At 39.7% G+C, this 22,439-nt stretch overlaps 2 protein-coding genes across 4 annotated transcripts in view; one reads left to right on the top strand and one right to left on the bottom strand.

Moving 5' to 3' along the window:
• Stx8 (syntaxin 8) overlaps positions 1-17,040 on the bottom strand; it is a 278,115-nt gene extending 261,075 nt beyond the window's left edge. The window contains exons 1-3 of one of the 3 annotated variants that reach the window (XM_010614972.2): positions 16,946-17,040; positions 11,139-11,238; positions 7,555-7,649 (exon numbers count right to left, since the gene is read on the bottom strand). In XM_010614972.2, the coding sequence (XP_010613274.1) occupies positions 7,555-7,649; positions 11,139-11,238; positions 16,946-16,962 (212 nt within the window). In that variant the 5' untranslated portion in view covers positions 16,963-17,040. Of the gene's footprint in view, positions 1-7,554; positions 7,650-11,138; positions 11,239-16,593; positions 16,709-16,764; positions 16,919-16,945 lie in introns of those variants that run through there. The other 2 variants (XM_033762791.1, XM_033762790.1) reach the window with 2 other exon arrangements.
• Positions 17,041-17,735: 695 nt separating this feature from the next.
• Positions 17,736-22,439, top strand: part of Cfap52 (cilia and flagella associated protein 52) — a 54,794-nt gene continuing 50,090 nt past the window's right edge. The window contains exon 1 of the mRNA XM_010614974.2: positions 17,736-17,848. Within this exon, the coding sequence (XP_010613276.1) occupies positions 17,776-17,848 (73 nt within the window). The 5' untranslated portion in view covers positions 17,736-17,775. The remainder of the gene's footprint in view (positions 17,849-22,439) is intronic.

Raw genomic sequence — 22,439 nt, 5'->3', positions numbered from 1 at the left:
ATATATTAACACAGCCCTTTTAAAAAAATCATAAATCTCCCAATCCAATGTAGCTGAGCAATGCTAGTGGCTTTAAATATTCAATTAATAACTAATTAGCAGTTAATAACCACTTAATAATGAATTCTCTCCCCATTCCAGAATGCCACACTTTCCTGGGTCAAATTACTACCATTATTTCTTCCATTACCAGCTTGACAACAGTTATTAAGTACTCCGTCTTGGAAACCATGAAAAAACAGTTGTAACTAAGAAAGTGATTTTAAATATTCATTTGTATTAACAAAAGGGCCAATTAGCCAGGCGTGGTGGTGCATGCCTGTAATACCAGTACTCCTGAGGCTGAGGCAGGAGGATTGCTGTGAGTTCGACCGAGACCAGCCTGGGCTACACAGTGAGTTCCAGGTCAGTCTCACTATGTAGTGAGACCCTATCTCAAAACACCCAAAAAAAAAACCCCCAAAAAACAAAAGGGCCAATTAATCTTTCAATCAATGCACTATTAAGAATAAATACCAGTGTTTAAGTTAATGGTAAATTATCTGTAAAGTGTAAGGCTATTTATAAGAAATGCCCCCCAAATTAAAAAAAAAACAAAAACAAAAAAAACCAACTGAGACAAGATTTTATAGGATAGCTGGGTAGGTGGCACATGCCTGTATCTCAGCACTCAGGAGGCTGAAGCAGGAGGATCACAGCATGTTTGCCACCAGTTTGGGCTACATACTGAGTTCAAGACTAGCCTGAACTACACAGAGAGACCCCCTGTCTCAAAATATTAAAAAATGCAAAAATTAGTATGGGGCAAAATGGAAACTTTAAATTGTGGAAACTATTAATTATACCCCAAAATTCAATGCACTTGTCTTGTGTGCTACAATTAACTTACCTGGCAACTTCTGGTTTTTGTTAGGATTTCAGTATTCAACCATTCAAGCAAACATATGCTAAACTGAAATCCAATATTATAAGTAAGCACATTTATAAACATTTAAAAATAAAATTTTAGAAATATTATTATAAGAATATTGTTGAGACAACGTCATGTAGTTCAGGTTGGCTTTGAACTTAGTATGTAGCCCAGGCTAGCTTTGAACACATGGTGATCCTCCTGCCTCAGACTCCCAAGTGCTAGGATTGTATGTGTGCACCACCAGGCCAGGCTGGTAACTTTTTAATAATCTTGGAGTAGGAAAAATCTTTTCAGACAAAATTTTAAAATCTAGAGATGGAGCTGGGTGTGGTGAGGTATTAAGCACTCATGAGGCTGAGGCAGGAGGACTGCCACAAGTTTGAGGCAGTGATCTCAAGTCCAGCCTGAACTACACAGACAGACTGTATCTCAAAAAACAAAAAAACAAAAACAAAACTAAAAAGGCTGCAAAGTAAAACCATAAATGACAAAAAGGCAAAGGACATAAGAACACATAAAAAATTAACACTAATATCTGTAATCAAAGGAATGGACATCTAGTTTCATATCAATAAAAGAAATTCGGACCAAGACAAGGTACCCTTTCACCTATCAGATTACGAAACTGTGACAAGATAGTTTTGGAAAGCAGCCGAGGAACAAGGCACCCTCCTACATTCCTGGTGGGAATGTAAACAGGTTCAATCAACTGCCAGGCTGCCTTCTGTATACCTAACAATTTAAAAGGCACATTTATATACTCACATGGGAACTTCGGGGCAAAAATGTGCAGTGCAGCATTAGTTATAATAGCCAAATACTGGAAACATCCTAAATGTCCATCAATAAGGCATTAGACAATGGAATATTTTGTAGCCTAAACAAATGAACCAGAAAGCTGTTCCTGTACTGATGAGAATGGCAACCAACATTTCTGGGTACTTGCAAGGGTTCGTATGAATTACCTGACATGGAATAAGCTCCAGAATAGTTTCATCCCCAAAAGGGGGTGGGGCAGGAGAGACAAAAATAGCAACAAGGAACTAAATAGCGAATAGTATGCCCACACTAAGCCAAAAACAGAGAATAGATAGATGATCTGTACGTATATATGCAAACAACAGCCTGTAGAGTAGGGAAACTAGAGACTGGGGATTCCAGGGAGACTCAATACTGTTCTATATTGTATTATATACAATAGTACATATGCTAATTAGTGAAAATCAGTTTCAGAACCATATATATATTGCACAATCCCTTTATCATCAAACGAATTGTGAATCTGCACACAAACAATGTATGCAGCATGTTTTATGTCTAAGAAAGGCTGGGATGAGAAGTACCCATCACCATCGCTGAACTAGGAAGAAGTTGCTCTGCTGGTTAACTGGGCTGGAGCCCAGCTTGCTTACCACACCCCATCAGCCTGGGCTTGCACCCCAACATCTGGGGCTTGTCCACCCTGGGGCTGCCAGCACTGCTCCTATCACTTGTCACTTCATTATTTTATTTTTGAGACAATCTCACTCTGTACTTCAGGCTGGTCTTGAACTCCCTATATAACCCAAGCTGGCCTTGAACTCATGGGAATCCTCCTGCTTCAGCCTCCTGAGTCCTGGGATCATAGGCCTGCACCATTACACCTGACTCTCTTGCCACTTAAAAGTGCTACTCTATTGATACAAATGGAACATCCCTAATCTGAAAATCCAAAATAACACCCCCCCAGCAAGTGCCACCAACCCAGCAAGCAAGCACTTTTACCAGTGAGCTACAACACAACTCTTTTTAATTTTGTTTTGAGTCAGGTTCTCACTAAATTATCCAGCCTTGCTTCACACGTGTGATTCTCCTGCCTCAGCCTCCTAAGTAGCTTGGATTGCAGGGGTGTATCACCATGCCTGGCAAAGCACTAATCACATTTGCAAGTACTATTTTAATACCTGTGTGCTTTAATACAACCATTTACCTATACATTGTCATTGGTAGTAGTACCTTTTATAAGAACAATAAAATAGTAATAGCAGTTAATCCCCAAGTTAGACTTACTATATGTAGGGCAACTTTTTACATATAGCCTAATTCTCATGACGATACAGGCCAGGCAGACTTTTGTAACCCTATTTCACATGAGAAAATAAGGCAGAAGGAGGTTAAGGTTACACAGTAAACGCCAGTAACTACCTTTTATTCAACACCCACCACTGGTGTGGGGGCTAGTCCTGCAAGGTGCTTTAAAAATATTTTCTTCAATTTTCACAACAAATTTGCAAAAGTAGGATTATTCCTAATTATAAATGATGAAACCAAGACCCAGGAAGACTGAACAGCTGTTTGGCCTCAATTAAATGACAGGACGTCTTCCATCACAGCTGTGCCTGCTTCCAAAGTTGATGCTGCTACCACTATACTGATGATGACTGACTTCCAGATTTCATGGACCAGCAATGTTTCCAAACAAATCGGGGCCAGCAGAAGTACTTGGCTGAGAATTACCAATTATACATTTTCCAGGTAGGGACTGGACATTCAAAAATCAAACGCAACTATCTACTTTTACTAATTATGGCCAAAAATCAAGATTTTAACATAAAAAACTAGAACAAACAGGTGTTTGAGAACCACTGTACTCTACTGCAGCCACCAGGGGGTGCTTTTAGAGTCTACTCACCCCTCTTCATGCCTGCGTTCATGTGGGTTTACTATATAGTGATTGTCACATCTACCTATCCTTTTCCCCCCAAATCAAGAGTTCAGAAAAGTTAACAGATGTTTTTTTTTTTTTTTAAAAAAAAACTATTTCCACAGGCTTTCTCCAATGGCACCAAAAATACATTTTGATCCTAAATCCCTTTGTTAAAGAGATTATTTTTATTCTCTTTAAAGAGGTAAAGGCGCTGCCACTGAAAAACTAACAAAAGTACAGCTTCAGATGATAAAGCTGGTGGTGAGAATATTTTTAGTACTACCGAAACTTCACATGCGGCCTCCTATAGCACAGTCTTTCATCTAGGGAGATGATAATTCCTTTCTCGGCAAAGCACTGTGAACAGAAGTCAATGTTTTCCAGCACTTCTAAATGCTCTGGCCATAAGACTTTGGTTTATTAATTGCAAACTAACGGATTTAAAAGCACAGAAATTACATTTTCATTTCACCCTTGCCAGGAGTAAAGCACTTTTTCAGTTACGAGAATAACATTTTCAACCTAAACTCCATGAATTTAACTGTTTAGAAAACACTGTCATGGAACTTATCTTTTTTGCAATTCCCTAGTATCCTTTGGAAAACTCCACAAATGCAGAAAAGCATAACTTTAGTAAGTACCATAAATTCCTAACTACCCAGCATAGTGAAGAAATGTCTTCAAATATTCACACTGAAAACGTCACTCAACACTAATTATGCCTCAAAAACAGGATCCAAAAGTCACTCTATTGGTGAATTACGTCATACAGTAGTGTAGCTAATCAACCACATGGAACAGTGTTTAATCTTCCTGATGAGTAAGCACTTTCTTCGGGATTTGCCTTATAAACAGGATTTGTCTTGGCACTACAGCAGGGCACCAATTACTAGGAAGTTCCAGTGGAAAACATGCCAGGTGATAGCTAACTTATTATTTCTACTAAAATAAAAGTCAGCAGTGAACAACTGACTGGGGGCCAGACTGATTGAATTTGGCTCTCCTATTTCACAGCTGCGAGGTCCTTGGCAAAACACCACAACTCTCAGATGAAACGCTGGATTCTCTTTCCAACTGCATCAGGGACATGAGGTGCACAGTCTGACCCGTGCTTAGTACCTCTCTGTAAAGAAAAAGGATCGCCAAAACTAACCAATAACATGAGGTTATCAGGACTGACCTGGTGCTATCTAATATACCTTAAATCCGGAAGGCAACTACTGCTGCAGTATTAAAAATGTTGTGGAAGAGGAAGGAAGTCAAAGGAAAGGAAGTGGGAACAAGCAGAAGGATTACAAAGAGGCTGTCTAGGGCTGGGAGTGTAGCTCAGTAGTAGATTGTGTGCTTAGCATGTGCAGGGTTCAATCCCCAGCACCAAAAATGGGGAGAGAGGTCACAGTACAGAAGCTATCCAGCAGGGCACGGTGGTGCAGGCCCGCAATCCCAGCACTCGGGAGGCTGAGGGAGGAGGATTATGTCAAGTTTTAAGGGCAGCCTGGGATACATAGGGAGTGAGACCCTGTCTGAAAAAGAAAGCGGGGGTGGGGGGGTGGAATCAAAGCAATGAAGCTAGCTCCTTCTTTCCATTCTATCTAAAGAAAAAATAGCCTCCTTGAAAAAGTTTTAGGAGCGCCCCCTGGGGGTGGATTATCTGCATGCCATCCCCTGCCCTACTGGGGGCTCACAGAACAGATACTGCAGATCCAATTATTTGAAAAAAAAAAGAATTGTAAAGAAAACCCTTTTATTCCAGTTGAGTTTTAAAAATTTCTTCTAGGAATTTCTGAATTATCCATATTAAGGTCACTAAATATTTTTGTAATGTTTTAAATAATGCTTAGTACTTAATTCAGCAATTTGGGAAGTAATTCTGAGACCACCACAAAACCACAACAAAACCCCAAGAAATTACAGATGGTCAGATTGTACGCACTAGGAGAACAAAGTCAATTATTCCTATGGCATTCATAGTGTTCTCTAATTAATAACTAGCAGAAATTATTAGGAAAGGAAAATAAGCCTTTTTTTGTCCTTCTGAGTCTTTTTGTTTTTTGTTTTGTTTTGTTTTGCAATTCTGGGAATTGAACCTGGAGCCTTCACACTGAACTATATTCTCAGCATGTATTTATTTTTTAAAATTTTAGAAAAGGTCTTGCTACATTGCTCAGGTTGGGCTTAAACCTGTGATTCTCCTGCCTAAGCCTCCCATGGTGCTGGAATTACACTATGATCCACTGTATCTAGCTAAGTAAGTAAAAATGTGTGTGTGTGTGTGTGTGTGTGTGTGTGTGTGTGTGTGTGTGGTACTGGGGATCAAACTCAGGACCTTGTGCTTGCAGGGAGGCACGATACCATTGAGCTATATCCCCAGTCCCAGTAAGTTCTTAATGTATACATTTCCCTTGCTTTATAGGTTTAGCATATAAATAAGATGAGTAATATATAATTATCTTAACGGAAGCTAGTAAACACATAGGTAACAATACTCTACTGTGAAACACTTAAAAGGTATTTAGTTGCCTTTCTAATGTACGTTGTTAGGTAACACTAAAACAAATTTGACATCTTGACTCCATGTGCAGATTTCCCAGCACCTAGTGATGAAGGCAGAGGAAAGCACCTTGCCCATCTGAAACAACTTGAGTTTTATATATTTAGACTTCTTTATGTTGGTTAAAAAAAAAAACTCAGACTTTTATAATAGACTTAACTGGGCAGTAACAAATGATATCAGATGGAAAATAAAGTTACAAAGTGTAGCAGAATACTCCAATTGTGTTACAAAGAAGGCCCAATTTTACTGAAATTAAAATTTTACTTGAAACCTTAGTGGATTAAAAATTGGATATATGGAAAGCCATGCAATTAATTTAAACTAATATTACTGGAAACATAAAAGAGTTACATTTGCAGGAAAATGTTTTCTTTAAACACTTTCAATTGTTTTATCTAAAAAGCTACATTCTATATGATTTCTATATATTATTGTATATAGTTTCCCATAGGTCAAGCCAGGATGTAATCACCTCCTCTAATACCAAAAGTGGGTCTTTTGCCTGCTGTGGTGGCACACGCCTATAATCCCAGCACTCAGGAGGCTGAGGCAGGAGGATCACCATGAGTCTGAGACCAGTGTGTGCTACACAGTGAGTTCAAGGCCAACCTAAGCTACCTAGTGAGACTCTGTTTAACAAAAAGGAAAAGAAAAAAGCTGGATCTTTGGCATGAACTGACAATTTAGAGTAAAATGAGAGAAAGCCATGTGAGATCAGTTTTCAAATTAATATAAACTCAGGTTTAAAGGTTTAGTTTAACAGTTCACATATATTTCCCTACATTGATCAGATTGTGAATTTGTAAGAAAAATTTTAATATTTGGCAGGAGGCTAAGATGATGGTCAACTTACTTTAAGCAAGTCCCATTCCATCCCCCACCCCGAAATTACAAACTAGGCCAGTACCTGTGCTCCTGAAAGAATAATAAGGCAAACAATTCACATCTCAATAACCTATATAAACAGTAAAAACAGCAAAAGATATACAGTTTCTATTGGTATTGACCTCTCCAAAACGAAATGGATCATTACAGACTCTGGGAAGTCAGAAAGTAGCATCAGGGGTGCAGTCTGCTGCTGGAGCAGTGGTGGGCCATTCTCAAGGCAGCAGACAGATAGTAATATGGGGCTCCGTACATGTAACACTGACAGAATTAGCTTCCTGTTCTCTAAAGGTTTTACCCAAGCCAGTTAGTTCCTCGGGTAGGTCTTTCCTTGCCAGCATATTCACTGTAAAACATGTAACAGACACTTAAAACAGAACTTAAGATCATAGGAAGAGTATGGAAAGCAGGTCCTCCTCAAACTGTAGAAAAATCTGGGAGGCCCAGATTCTTTCTTAAAATAAGATTGCTTGTCCTCCCACTCTAGAAAAGAGGTGGAACTGTTTACGTGGATACATCTGATGTGTTGACACTGCTCTTAGCAGTAAGTCCTTCAAAAGGGCGATCTTTTCCTTCAGGTTCTGCAACAAAGCTCTGATTGACATGGTAAGCTGAAAAGAAGAGAACACATTGTAAGTATTACAGTATAGTGATGCAGAATCTACTACATCAAATCTGGTAAATGTGACTTCCCGGACCAGGGTTCAATCAAGGAAGGGCTGGAAGGGATGCTTTAGCCTCCCAGTGAAAAAAGCAAGAGGTAAAATGGTGACTGGGTTCAGCCTTGGACCTGCCCAAGGGCAACCCAGACTCTGTCTGACCATGGACACTGACTGGAAATGGCCAAAGGATCCTTGTGCTCAGCTGAATTCTGTCCCCCGAGCTTCTACCCACTGATCCTATTTATCTACCCTATCTAAACCGTGTTCCCCAAAGTCCACTCAACAGCAAAATGCCACAGTCACAACCATGCTTCAAAAAACACGGTGTCAAATCCCATCACCATCTGAACCAGACTGAACTGGTATATTTATAACCCATCTGAACAGTTCATAGCAATGTGCTCTTTTTATACAAGAGGAATGTGAACCACACATGACTTTCTTTCTAGGACCATATGAGCTTTCTACAATCATTCTATTCTAAAAGACCAGAAGAATCTTTTGTTTATGACTCTAAAGTATGACATTAAAGGACACAGGAGCATGGGGAGTGCCTTTCCAGAGTTTGGAAATGTGAAAAATGAAACTGCCCACTTAAATGAAAACATAGTAGACCATGGATGAACATGTTACAAAGGCAGAATACCACAGGTTTCATTTGTTGCCTTGTTAAAATCAGCAATGATACAACTTGGGAGGCTGCCCCCTCCTTAGATTACTGGTCATACGCGAGAGGCTGGCTGTGCACATCAAGCAACACTCCAAGGTATAAAGTCATCTAACTTTATTCTGATACCTCTGGACACCACGGAAGAACCCCTAATGGTTATAGGGATACACCAAAGAAAGCGAGTTTCTTCTTCCTGAGACAGTAAAAAGCAAAACAAAAAAGTTCAAGCTGATTTCAGTGGTGGGGCACCTGGAGTCCTCTAACCATATGGCTGAGGTCAGCTGGGACAACCCAGTGAGATGGTCTCAAAAATAAAGAAACAAACAAACAAAAAATAAATAAAAGCATCACACACACACACACACACCAGGCCTATAAGAGTATAAAATTAAAGACCCCAAAAGTACTCAAGAGATGAAACAGTACATAGTCACTAAAAAGTATGATTCAAGGGCCAGGGTTTTGGCTCAGTTGGTTCCGCTGCCTGCCCTGCAAGTACAAGGGCACGAGTTTGATCTCCAGTACCAAAAAAAAAAAAGTATGATTCAAGTTTCAACCTGTTAGCTTGGAAGATAGCTACCATAATTTTTTAAAGGAAAATTTCAACTCTGCTATGTCACCCAAGCAGGGCGTGGTGGTAGACGCCTGTAATCTTACCACTTGAATGGCACCGAGGCAGGAGGATTGCCAGGAGTTCAAGGCCAACCTGGGCTACATATGTATAGTGGGTTTTAAACCAGCCTGAACTATAAAGCAATACCCTGTCTGAAAAAACAAAAACAAAAACAAAAAATCCCCCAAACCAAAACAAAACCCAAGTGGGGTTGGGAGAGAAGTCATCCAAGTAGAGGGGAAAAACAATACAAAACCTAAATACACCAAAATGCCAAGGGAGGGGGGTTATCTTAAAATGTCAAGGGGTTTTCTTTAAACAGTGAGAGTTCTTAATATTTTACAAAATGATTATTTTGATGAGAAAGAAAAAATGTTCTACTATCATAATTAAACAGAATTTTCCAGAGCATAGAAAAGGATGGAAAGCCTAATTACTAATTAATATTTTAAACTAACCTGGAAACAAACAAACAAAAAAAGGAGCCAGGCATCGTGGTACACATCTGTTATTCCAGCACTTGGGAGGCAGAGGCAAGAGAATCGCTGCAAATTCAAGACCAGCCTTGGCTATCTATACAGTGATTTCTAGGCCAGAAATTATATATCAATCTCACTTATGGGTTACAAATGTAACAAAAGTTTAAAATAGGGTCGGGAATTTAGCTCAGTGGTGCCACCACCTGCCTCACAAGCACAACCTCCTGAGTTCGATCCCTGGTACCAAAAAAAAAAAGAAGTTTAAAATATTAGTAAAGCACACTCCAAATTACATTAAAAAAGATAACATGCCATTGCCGAAGAGAATTTATTCTAATTTAAGAAAAGTCTGATGCTAGGAAACCTAAAAATAAATGCTTATGGCGTTAATGATTAAAAACAGAATAAACATATGATTAATACAATATGGGGGAAATTAAAAACAAAACAAAACAAAAACAAAGAAAGATAACTGAGAATAGAAAATGACTGCCTCAAATGCATTATCATTTAATTCTGGTTGAGAAGTTCTAGCCAATGCAACAAGAAATTAAAAAAAAAAACCAAAGACTGAAAAGAAGATGAAAGTCTCATTTGCAGATTAATAGTCTACTTGGAATAGCTATTGAATCAACTGAAATATTACTTGAAAGAACAAAAGAATTCAGTACAGTGAGCAATCCTAAAATGAAAAAAACATCAAAGATATTCCTAAGTTTTAGGTAATAGCTGGAGAGAATTTTTTAAATTATTTTCAAATTCATGAGCACTACTAACAAAATCTTAAAAATATGTACCCTACTGCCTGTCACATAATAACTATAGTAAATACTGCTGAAGGATGAATAAAATGAGAACGAAAGGAAATATTCAATATTTTTAAAATGTTAAGTTTTCTCCTTTTTTTTCTTCTTTCTGTTCCTGGGGATCAAATTCAGGACCTTGCGTTTACAAAGCAGGTGTGGCACCACTGAGCTACATCCCCAGGACTAGTTTTCTTCTTTTTAATCTATAAACATACTACATGTCTGTTCAAAATCCCATTTGGAATTTTTTTGAGAGTTACTGAAAATTAAGGCTCAACACAAAATTTTCTTTAATGGCACTTCACAAAATCCCTCTGAAAGCAGGATATATGAAGAAAAATATGATATAAATACTAAAAGGAGCCCTAAATAATCAGACATGATGTCATTATTTAAAACACAAGAATGGGATGCCAGCAATAGCCAACTGTGTCAACACTGCAACGGGACAGAAGGCCTAGAGAATACTGTAGTTGTGTAAAACTTCAGTGAGTGAAATACGAAGTATTTTGTATCTTGGGGTAGGGATTTATAACCTAGCAAATGTGGACAAATAAAATTAGATAACTACAACATACCACAATAAATTAAAAATGTTCAGATTCACACACATTCAAACCCATACACAGCCTTAGATATAGGAGGGTTTTCAGATCTCCAAACTCAAAATCATTCAAGTGCTGAACTGGATGTGGTGGTGCATGCCTGTAATCCCAGCACTTGGGAGGCTGAAGCAGGAAGATCATGCAGAGTTCAAGGCCAGCCAAGACTACATAGCAAGACCCTGTCTCAAAAAAAAAAAGAAAAAGAAAGAAGAGAAGAGAAAAATGAAAAAGATCATTTAAGTACTACATTTTCTCCTGGTATTACCTTGGGTGTCTTTTCACCTCTTCTTTCATACTGATTTCTTTGTTGAATTTTCTCAGCAATTTCTTGGGCAATTTGACAGGTAGAATCATATGTGGAGAACCTACATCAAAGTCACAAAAGAGAAAAATGCTTACGGTTCTTTAAAAAGAATTTCCTGAGCTGGGTATGGTAGTGCAGGCCTGTAATCCCAGCACTCAGGAGGCTGAGGCAGGAGGAGCACTGAGAGTTTGAGGCCAACCTGGGCTACATGGCTGTGTTTAAGGCCAGCCTGTATTATATAGGTAAATCTTCTCAAAATAAAACTGATGAATGAATGGAAAAAAACCAAAACTTCTCACTTGTCCAAGCTAAGTTCTTAATTCTAATCAAGGTTCAAATAGGAGAGGAGGATAACAGGACCAGTAATAGCAACAAGTATTAACTGGCACTTACTATGGCCAGGCACCCTTCCCAATGTTTTATTTGTAACCACTCAGTGACTGAAGAACACAGAGAGGGGGGCGTTGTTACCACCTCTATCTGTACACTAGGAAATGAGGCCCAAAGGGGTGTCCTGACTCGCCCGACTGGGACCCCAACAGAACAAGGCTGTCTGGCCCTAAGACCTGAGCTCTTAACCACCTTGCTGTTAGGCCATGATAAAGCATCGGCATTCATTCATTTGTGAAATAACAAACATCCCTGAAGGGCCTGCACTATAGAGGCCACTTTTCCAGGCACTGTGAGTAAATAAAGCCATGAACAAAGTGGACATTCCCGCTATGTGCTAAAAGGAAAACGGCAGCAGGATAAAGAACATGATCAGGAGGTGCTCTGAAAACAGGTGACCCTGAAACAAGGTGAGAAGTCCTGCAGATCTACCCGGAAAAGCACTCCACATTGTGGAAATGGCAGATACTGTATGTCCTGCGACAAATTGACAAAGAGTACACATCCACTTGACCCCTAAATCTCCCGGAGTTCTCTCCAAACACTTACCTGACCTTCTAAACTAACCTTCTACTTGCTGTTTAAGTGCTGGAGTTTTTGAAAGATTCACAATGAACCCCCAGTGGCCCTGGTTTTATCTTTCTGTTATAAGACCTTTGCTTGTTTTTAGGAAAATACTTAAGTGTGCAAAAACATTTTATTTCTCTTACCAGCTGGTCTGTTCATAAAAGTGAGGACACTGCTGTACTTATGTTATTAACATGTTTGAAATATTGAAAATTGATGTTTGCTTTAACATCCAAATTTTTGCTTGAGAAAAGAAAAAAATCCATTTTTTAAGATCTTCCAACCCCCACGTATCGCTTGTGCATGGAGGGAACTTGGTAAGTGACTTGGTTTTTGCTTTGTTCTTGAGATAGGGTTTGGCTATGTTGCCCAAGCCAGTCTCAAACTCCTGGGCTCAAACATATAAAAATCCTGCTAGATATGAAGTCTAAATCTCTTTCTGGAGCTAGGAGATGGGAGATTCCTGTTGACTGAGGCACTCAGCTGGGCTGACTGTGAGGATGAAGGAGGCCTGAAGAGCAGTGGTTCTGAAGTTTTGCTGCACTTTGAAGTCACTGGAGAATTTTTTTTAAAGCCTGGCTCTCATCCCACCCCTAAGCACTCTTACTAAATTAGTATGAGGTTTGACCCAGACATGGGGATTATTCCAATCTATAGCAAAGTTTGGGGAACACTGGCCTAGAAATCATGGGCAATGTCATCAGGATGTCAAGCACACAGGTACTTAAATTACTATTTAGGAAAATTAATCTGAATTTTTTTTTTTTTTTTTGAGACAGGGTCTCACTTTGTAGTGCAGGCTGGCCTTGAACTCACAGTGACCCTCCTGCCTCAGCCTTCCAAGTGCTAAGATCATGTTCTTCCATGCTGGCTAACTTTATTTATAAAAATAGTAAAATAAGAAAATAGAAAATAAGAAGGTAGCATCAGGGGGCTAGGAGATTTCTCAGATTATTAAATTCTGCAACTAATTACCAGTACTTACTGTGTACAAATTATTAGGTTATAAAGAGCTAGATGATGGTAGAAATGGACACCAGAAAAGAGATATCAGTGATATTTAAAATTAAGAACCAATGAAAATTAGTGAATAATCTGATATGAGGAATGAGAAAAGTGAACAATTGATATGTTCAGGGCGAAGTCATTAAAAAGACAGTGATATGGGCCTGGGCCTTAAGAGCTCAGTGGTGCTGCCACCTGCCTCACAAGTGCGAGGTCCTGAGTTTGATCCTGGTAACCAACAACAACAAAAAGATAGCAATAGTGATATCACCCCACAGGCAGAGGGACTGGCAAGAGGAAAAGAAGTTTCCAGACTATGAACTACGTCTGTTTTTATCAGAGCAGCAATGAATGTACAGTTATATTCATGATTTAAAACATAGCTAGTGGTGTGAAGGGCAGTGATGAAACAGAAATGGCAGAACACTGATAATTAAAGCTGAGTGATATAAAGGAGTCCATTATACAACTCTACTTCAGTAACCTTTACCTTCCACAATAACATTAAAAAAAAAGCCCAGCCCCCCAAAAACAAAAACCACCAAAATTTAAGAGGTCCAACCAGAATACTGAGGTCTGACTGATTTTTCCAGAAATGGAGCTAGGCATTGTGATGCACAGCTGTAATCCCAGTACTCAGGAGGCTGAGGTGGAAGGATCACTGTGAGTTCAAAGTCAGCTTAACCTACACAGTGTGTTCAAAGCCAGCCTGAACTACACAGTGAGACCCTGTCTCAAAAAAAAAAAAAAAAAAAAAAAAAAAAAAAAAGGATTTCAAGTCCAATTTGTGTTTTTTTGTTTTGTTTTGTTTTTTGGTACCGGGGATTGAACTTGGGTCCTTGTGCTTGCAAGGCAGGCGGCAGAACCACTGAGCTAAATCCCTGGCCCAAAAAAGGTATTTCATCAAAAAATAAGGTGCTCTAGTAGTAAAGCTAATTAACTTTAAGAAACAACCAGCTCAAACACAGTAATCACCGGCCATTTCTACTTAACAGTAAGCTTACCACTTGCTTTGATAAGGTATTAAAAAAGTAACTGCTATATTCTATTCCTGAATATTAGAATACAACTCACAAGGAAGGCATTGATTGGATATGATTTTCAGTAGCACAGACACAAAGCTGGAGTAACTATTTTCCTAGGTTTGTTTGTTTGTTTTCTGTTTGGGGTTTTGTTTTGTTTTTTTCAGTACCAGGAATTAAACTCAGGACCTTGCACTTGCAAGGCAGGTGCAGTGCCTGTGGAGCTAAATACAACCATTGTGTTTTGTTTTGTTCGTTTGCTTGTTTTTTGTACCAGGGATTGAATTTGGGACCTTGCACTTGGATGGCAGGTGGCAGAACCACTGAGCTAAATCCCTGGCCCCCTTGTTTTGTTATTTGAAAAAGGGAATTACTATGTAGTTCAAGCTAGTCTTAAACTCACTATGTAGCCCAGGCTGACCTGGAACATCTGTTTGGGGTTTTGTTTTGTTTTTTTCAGTACCAGGAATCAAACTCAGGACCTTGCACTTGCAAGGCAGGTGCAGTGCCTGCGGAGCTAAATACAACCGTTGTGTTTTGTTTTGTTCGTTTGCTTGTTTTTTTTGTACCAGGGATTGAATTTGGGACCTTGCACTTGGACGGCAGGTGGCAGAACCACTGAGCTAAATCCCTGGCCCCCTTGTTTTGTTATTTGAAACAGGGAATTACTATGTAGTTCAAGCTAGTCTTAAACTCACTATGTAGCCCAGGCTGACCTGGAACTCACAGCAATCCTCCTGTATCAGCCTCCTGAGTGCTGAGATTATAGCATGCACCATCACACCTAGCTCTTAGGTTTTTCAAAATCCCCTTCCATATTCCTTTCTACTTTCCTAACCAGCAACCCACTTTGTAAGGCAACTGATCAGAACACAGTAAAGGTCTATTTCACTTTTGACTGTCAAATGAGAAAGTCACTTAGTCAAAACAACTGAGAGTATAGGAAAAGTATAATTTTTTTTTTCAATATTAACCAGAGAAGAGGCATGGGGTCTGGCTATTATTTCTACCCAGCTAAATATGCAACTGGTGTGGGGGCCTCCCTTACCTCTAACCATTATTTCTTACTTTTTGTATAAACTGTGGGAATTTGCTTCCAGAAAGTGGAGACCAACTTAGCCAGAATGTATCCAGTGTCTTTAGAATGTTCATATGTTAAATCCAATAGTTCTACTTCTGTGGCAGAATCCCAAGGAATGATGGTGGGGGGGTTGCTTCCCTTTGGAAGGGCAAAAAAACAAAACAACAACAAAGACAAAACCTAAAACAAATTATGTTTGTATGACATACAGATATGCACCATAAAAAAAAATCATGTTCTCAGAAAATATTTAGTGAGATGGAGAAATGCTTCCTATAAAGCGTATCTTGTAAAACACATATATAGAGTAATAAATTCATTGTAAAAATCAATGGCTTTTCCCCAGTAACAGGGTCAAAGATGTGATTCATTTTCTTCTCTCCAAATATTCTGTACTCTCTAAATTTTCAATCAGAAGTGTATACTATTGTTTAAAAAAAAGGAGTATTAAATTAAGCAACCGGTCCAAGCTAGGTTCTCAGTAACTTTGACCTTGGAATTTATTCTCCTAGTATCCAAATTAACTGTAACTCACACAATTATAAACTGTATTAGAAACACCAACGTAAGACATATAGTCCTACCAAGAACTTTACTCTCTAAATTTTCAATCAGAAGTGTATACTATTGTTTAAAAAAAAGGAGTATTAAATTAAGCAACCGGTCCAAGCTAGGTTCTCAGTAACTTTGACCTTGGAATTTATTCTCCTAGTATCCAAATTAACTGTAACTCACACAATTATAAACTGTATTAGAAACACCAACGTAAGACATATAGTCCTACCAAGAACTTTATAGAGCTACAATAAAAAAAAGGAGTATTAAATTAAGCAACCGGTCCAATCTAGGTTCTCAGTAACTTTGACTTTGGAATTTATTCTCCTAGTATCCAAATTAACTGTAACACACAATTATAAACTGTATTAGAAACACCAACGTAAGACATATAGTCCTACCAAGAACTTTATAGAGCTACAATATGTTATAAATTATTAAACAAAAAGGTCAAGCCTGTTATGTATAGTAATTTATTCTTTGGGGTCAGTGTTTGTATCTTGAATCATCCAGCCCTTGGGATTTAATCGCTGAAAGAATGACCCTTATCAACTGTTGTTTTGTTTTGTTTTAGAAGTTGCGGCTGAAGGAATAGTCTTAACGACACGGATTCAGGGAAGAGTAAAATGTCTTATCTCAAGAGCACAAATTTCCTCCTGGATTCCGACAATATTTTTGAAGGGCCCATAAGATCTGCCTCTAATCATTAGCGAACGACCATGGACTCTGAATCTAAGTTTCTCCAACTAATGGGGTATAGAGATGGACTGATACTCCACAAAAAGGTTATTTCTACCTCACTTTTACAGCAGTCCAGAGAAGTCTGCACCAGGCAGCCCACAACCAGAACGAGCGGGAAATCCCCGAGGCGAGATGCATCTCAAAAGAGCCGGAGGAATATTCAGAGATTCGGGTCCGGCCCCCAAGTCCCCAGGAGTCCTCCTGGTCCCATTCCTGGGTCACCCACTTAAGGACCAAGAGTGGTGGGCTGTGGCTCAGACCCCTCAGCAGGGGTCCCCAGGATCCTTGCCGCCCCTTTCCCCATCCCGAAAGGCCTTCACTCTGAGAAAAACGCAACAGCAGGCTCTCTGGAAGTCCGGCTTGCCCTCAGGTTCCCCAGCATACTGCCGCCCTAACCCGGGGCTTACCAGGGGTCTGGGGCCATCGTGCAGTCTCCGCCCGCTGCTCGGACACTTCCTGCTCCCGGCAGCTGACTACGGCGGCCCGCGTGGCTCCTTCCCCGCGGTTCAGCCGGTACGCTACTGAAGTTTGCAAAGTGAATATTTACACTAAGGCCTCAAAGCTGTAATAACAAAAAACGCGTTCAGAGGTTCCCTGCGCAGAAGGGAGGTTGCATCAATTTGTTCTTACTAGGAGATGCGAATTGCTTGGTGAAATTAAAATCAATTGTTATTGAACAGAGTCTAAGCGTTTTCCCAAGAAGATATTAGCACTATGAGAGACCTTCAAGACTACTCTCTCTAGCAGTTCCTTAAAATTTTTATCCTGAAAAAAAAAATGTTTTTCCTGCTTCACAAACAAAACGAAGTTGGGTTGTGGTGATAGTTAAATACTAAATGAATACTGTGATAAGTAAGATATGCTTAGTAAAGCTTTTTTAAAATCTTTAATTTTTTTTTTTTTTTTACCCTACTTACAGCGAAGGGCTCACTCATCAGAGGCAATTTCTACTCATTTTTTAAATGCCAGGAGATACTTCATTATATAGTTACCAAAAGGTCACAAACTACACGAAATAGGGAGGAATTTGTTCTGTGCATTTAGTACCCACCCTACCACCCGCCCCCTAAATTTCCAGAAAATGGAAAAAAGACGCCCTCCCCACATTTGCAAGAGGACAAATCAACCCCAGCCCTCCAAAGAGCGAGTGTGGACCTGGTGCGCATGTGCACGACCGTAACCATAACGACCAAGAGACGCTACACAAGCTGGTGCTGAAAGAATTTGTGAGCCGGCGATGGGTGAGAAAATCTCTCCCGAGGCTGAAGAGGTGGCCGACCTGCAACTTGATGCTGTGATTGGCTTCAATGGTGAGGTCTCAAGCGTTCACGGGCTGGGTGGTTTAGGAACCCCGAGGAAGTGTAGGGCAAACAGGGATAGTGAGAACCCAGGGGCATCTGAAAGGCAGTGCGGGTCAGTGGTTAAGAGCCCTGTCTGGGCCAAGCACTGGGGCACCAACAGCCTCTGCTGCCCAAGGATCTTGGGAGAGTCACTTTCTTGTTCCCCGCTCCTGGGTGCCTCAGCGTCAACAGCTCAGACCAAAGCCAGAGCCTAAAAAAGGCACTGCAACCGGCGCCTTGCGGCCAGAGGAGAGAGCGGGGCGAGACTCTTCTCCGCTGGGTCGCCTTCCAATCTCGGAGCCCCACACAGACCGCAAAAACCTCGGTCAACACGGATGCTGTGTGTGCAGCCCCGGGGACCAACTCACCGAACTTCTAAACTTCTGGCTGTTGTGCTGTCAAGAAAGGGATGTTTCTAAGAAGTGAAGATTTCAGACCAAGCTAGAAGAGGAAGGGGACGCCAGAGGCCGCTCTGAGCACACCTTGTGCCTGCCTGTTTAGTCTGAGAGCACTAGAGTAGGAAAATACTGTGTTCTTTGCTTTTGTTTTGTATTCTCTTGTTTGTTGAAGGATTAAAAAAAAAAAGCAACGAAATGTATCTTAGAAAATGAAAAAGTGTGTTGCTATAGCTAAAAGCTTTAATATTGTAATTATGTAGATGCAGAATAATCACCAATAAAAATTTAAGCACGGTCTAGGACTTAGCTCTTGAGTCTTCGCCTTTACCTTAAAAGTTCGACAGAAAGCAGGCGCTTCATAATCTGAGATACTGGCCATTATTAGAGATGTTACAAGTTCATTGGTGAAGGAATTGAATGGCTTCCAGTTGCAAAGGTGTCCCCCTGATTCAGCGCTCAGCCGCACAGCTCTGCAACTGAATTGTGCTGCTTGTGAATTATTTCTGGAATTTTCTATTTAATATTTTCAGACCTCAATTGACAGCGAGTAACTAAACTGGAAAGTGAAACCGCATATAGGGGGACTACTGTATGGAAATAGTTCATACAGTGTTGTTTCTTATAGCTAGAAACTAGAAACAACCAAAATCTCCATCAAAAGTCCAAAGTCCAAATCAATTGTATTATAGTCATATAATAAACTTTTGGGGGGTGTACCAGGGATTGAACTCGGGCCCTTGTGCTTGCAAGGCAGGCAGCAGAATCACTGAGTCAACCCCCCACCCAATACAATGAACTACACTGCAGCAAGTAAAAACACAAACTACTGCTGTACACAACATGGATCATGTCACAAACCCAATCTCAAATGAAAAAAAACAGAAACAAAACAGTACACATTGAATCATCCCATTCACCTGAAGGTCCAAAATGAGGGAAGTTAACCTGCAGGGATAAAAGTCAGAATGGTGACTACCTTTCAGGAGATAGAGACTGGAAGGAGAAATTACATTTAATACGTCTAGGTGTAGTAGTGTTTGTTTGTTTGTTTTGTTTTGTTTAAGACAGGGCCTCATAATTAGTCCTGACTGGCCTTGAACTCACTATGTATCTCAGGGTGGCCTTGATCCTCCTGCCTCAGCTTCCCAAGGGCTGGGGTTACAGGTGTGCATAGATGCACCCAGATGGATGATGTTCTATTTTTTGATCTGGCCTATGGTTAAATGAGTGTGTTTAGTAAAAAGCTATTAAGTTTTCTGTATTATGTCTTCAAAGAAAAATTTTATTTAAAAAGGCTGCAGCTGTACTCTCCCGTGTTAAGGTGTTGGAACTTTTAAGCTGTGGAACCAATTGGGAGGTGGCTAAGGTACCGAGGGCCTGTCTTCAGAAGGTATTAATATGGTTCTCAAAGGATCACATGACCACTCACAAGAAGTTAGCTGAAAAAATTATAGTTCGGAAACATTTTGGAATTAGATGGAGGTGGTTGCATGATAATGTGCACATACTAAATGCCACTGAAATATCTACAGTAAAATGTCTAATTTTGCATTATGTGAGTTTTTACTCCAATAAGTTATTTAAAAAAAAAATATATATATATACACACACACACATGGGCCATCATACCTGGCTTATATGATTGTTTATAAGGAGCCTACAATTAATAAAAAGACAGAGCCAGGCATGGTGGCACACATCTGTAATCCCAGCACTTGGGAGGCCAAGGCAGGAGGATCGCCACAAGTTCAAGGCCAGCCTGAACTACATAATGAGCCTCTGGCTCAACCATCCCCCCAAAAATGTATTTCTTAGTAGGAAAAGATCACCCCGGAAGGATATGAATCTTAGTTTTTGTTTGTTTTATTCTGTGCAGTACTAGGGATTAAGCTCAGGACCTTCACACTGAGGCCCTTTTATTTCTCCTTTGAGACAATATCTCACTTTATTACTAACCTACCCAGGCTGGGCTCAAACTTGAAATCCTACTGCCTCAGCCTCTTAGAATGATGAGATTGTAGGCATATGTTACTCCCACCCCCAGATGAAACTTAATTTTATAAAAACTATGAAAAAAGAATGCTCACAATAAAAATGAAAGTAATCACTTATTCAATAACTGCATTGGTCATTTGGGCCCAAAAAAGTCCATTTAACTGCCAGAATCACATGTACACTAAATGAATTCCAGAGAGAATTAAATATAAAAGAAAAAATCCTTGCCAGAATACAAGGGATAGTATGTTAAGTCAAATAAATCATCACAGAAAGACAAATACCATGTGCTTTGACTTGTTTGTGAAAGAGTACAAGTTCTTAAAGAAGTGGGGAATAAATAAAATAGTGGCTACCAGGGCCCAGGAGGTTGTGGGGCGGTGGGGGATGAAGACAGGGTGGTTAACAGGTACAGGGGTGTAGTTGGATAGGAGGAGAAGTAACTGAATATTCTACAGCACAGCAGCATGACTCTGATTCGCAACAATTAACTGAATACTTCAAAAGAGCTCATAGAGAAGATTTTAAATGTTTTCAACATAAGGACAAACATCTATCAAAAATGATTAATGTGTGAGGTAATAGATCAAGATTACCCTGATCTAATCATTACTCATTATATATGTGTATTGAAATTTCACAATTAATTCTTTAAATATGGACTATTGCTATGTGTGTCAAGTAAAGATTCTTTAAAAAGATCCAGAAGACTGAGCCAGCCATGCTGGTGCTCGCCTGTAATCTAAGCACTTAGGAGGCTGGACGGGAGGATCACTGCAAGTTCGAGACCAACCTGGGCTACATAGTGAGTTCAAGCCCAGTCTGAACTACATAGTGAGACCTTGTCTCAAAATTTTTTTCCTTAAAATACTCTGCATATTTGGTAACCATATCACTAAAAATACAATTATGATTTTGTTTTGTTTTTTTCTGAGACAGGGTCCCACTATGTAATCCAAGCTGGCCTTGAACTCATGGCACTTCTCCTGCCTCAGTCTCCTGAGTGCTGGGTTATAGGCATGTGCCACCATCCCTGGCACAATTATGATTTTTTAACTAGTCAAGCTCACTTTAAGGTTTATACTGTGAAATAAATATAAAAGTAACTAAATTATTTTGACCCAAGATGAATAACAAGGGAGAATTGATATCTAGTTCACATTGAAACATATTACAGAGATAGTCATTGTTGAAATGATTCTTAGCAAACACTGTATTTGAAGGGTGGTGGCTGTCTGGAGAAAGTGATCTCACTGGGAAAGTTTCCAAGATTCTTCAGAACTCCTAGCTGTCACTTAGAACTGAAATAGAATTTAAATTTTCTTTTCCCAATTTATTGAGATATGCTTTACTAATAAAAATTGTATAAATTTATTTTATTTTATTTTAAAGACAAGGTCTCACTTTGTAGTTCAGGTTGGTCTTGAACTTGCTAACCTCCTGCCGTGGCCTGTCGAGTACCAGAATTAGCCTTTGCCACCGCACCTGGATAATTGTATAAATTTAATATCTGCATGTGTTGATATATGTGTGCACTGTGAGATGATTCCCACGATCAAACTAATTGACCTGTCCACCTCACATAATTACCACTTGTGTGTGTGTGAGAGAGAGAACACTGAAGATCAAAGCTCTTAGCAAATATGCAATACAGGATTGTTACCTGTCATCTCCATGATGTTCACTAGGTCTCCAGAACTTAGTCATCTTTTTTTGTTGATTTTTTTTTTTTTTGGTACCGGGGATTGAACTTGGGACCTTCCATTTGCGAGGCAGGCGAAAGCACCACTGAGCTAAATCCCCGGCCCAATAGTGACTAGTCATCTATCATAACTGAACATTATATTCCTTCACCAAACATCTCCCCATTTTCTCCACACTCCTAATCCCTGGCAACCACCATTCTACTCTCCTCCTCTCCTATGACTTCAGCTTTTTACAGTTCTATATATAAGGGAGATCATTTAGCGTTTGTCTGTCTCTGTCTGCCTTATTTCATTTAGCATAATGTTCTTTAGGGCCATTGAAAAACGGGATAAGGACCAAAATAGATATTTCCCAAAAAATATCCAGGGCCAGGGATTTACCTCAGTGGCACCACACCTGCCTTGCAAGCTCAGGTCCTGAGTTCGATCCTTGGTACCACCAAAAAAAAAAAAAAAAAAATT

Source organism: Fukomys damarensis, unplaced genomic scaffold (assembly GCF_012274545.1).
Source record: "Fukomys damarensis isolate Sample0158 unplaced genomic scaffold, DMR_v1.0_HiC HiC_scaffold_13, whole genome shotgun sequence".
Classification (NCBI taxonomy): domain Eukaryota; kingdom Metazoa; phylum Chordata; class Mammalia; order Rodentia; family Bathyergidae; genus Fukomys; species Fukomys damarensis.
This window is presented reverse-complemented; position numbering and strand designations above follow the sequence as displayed.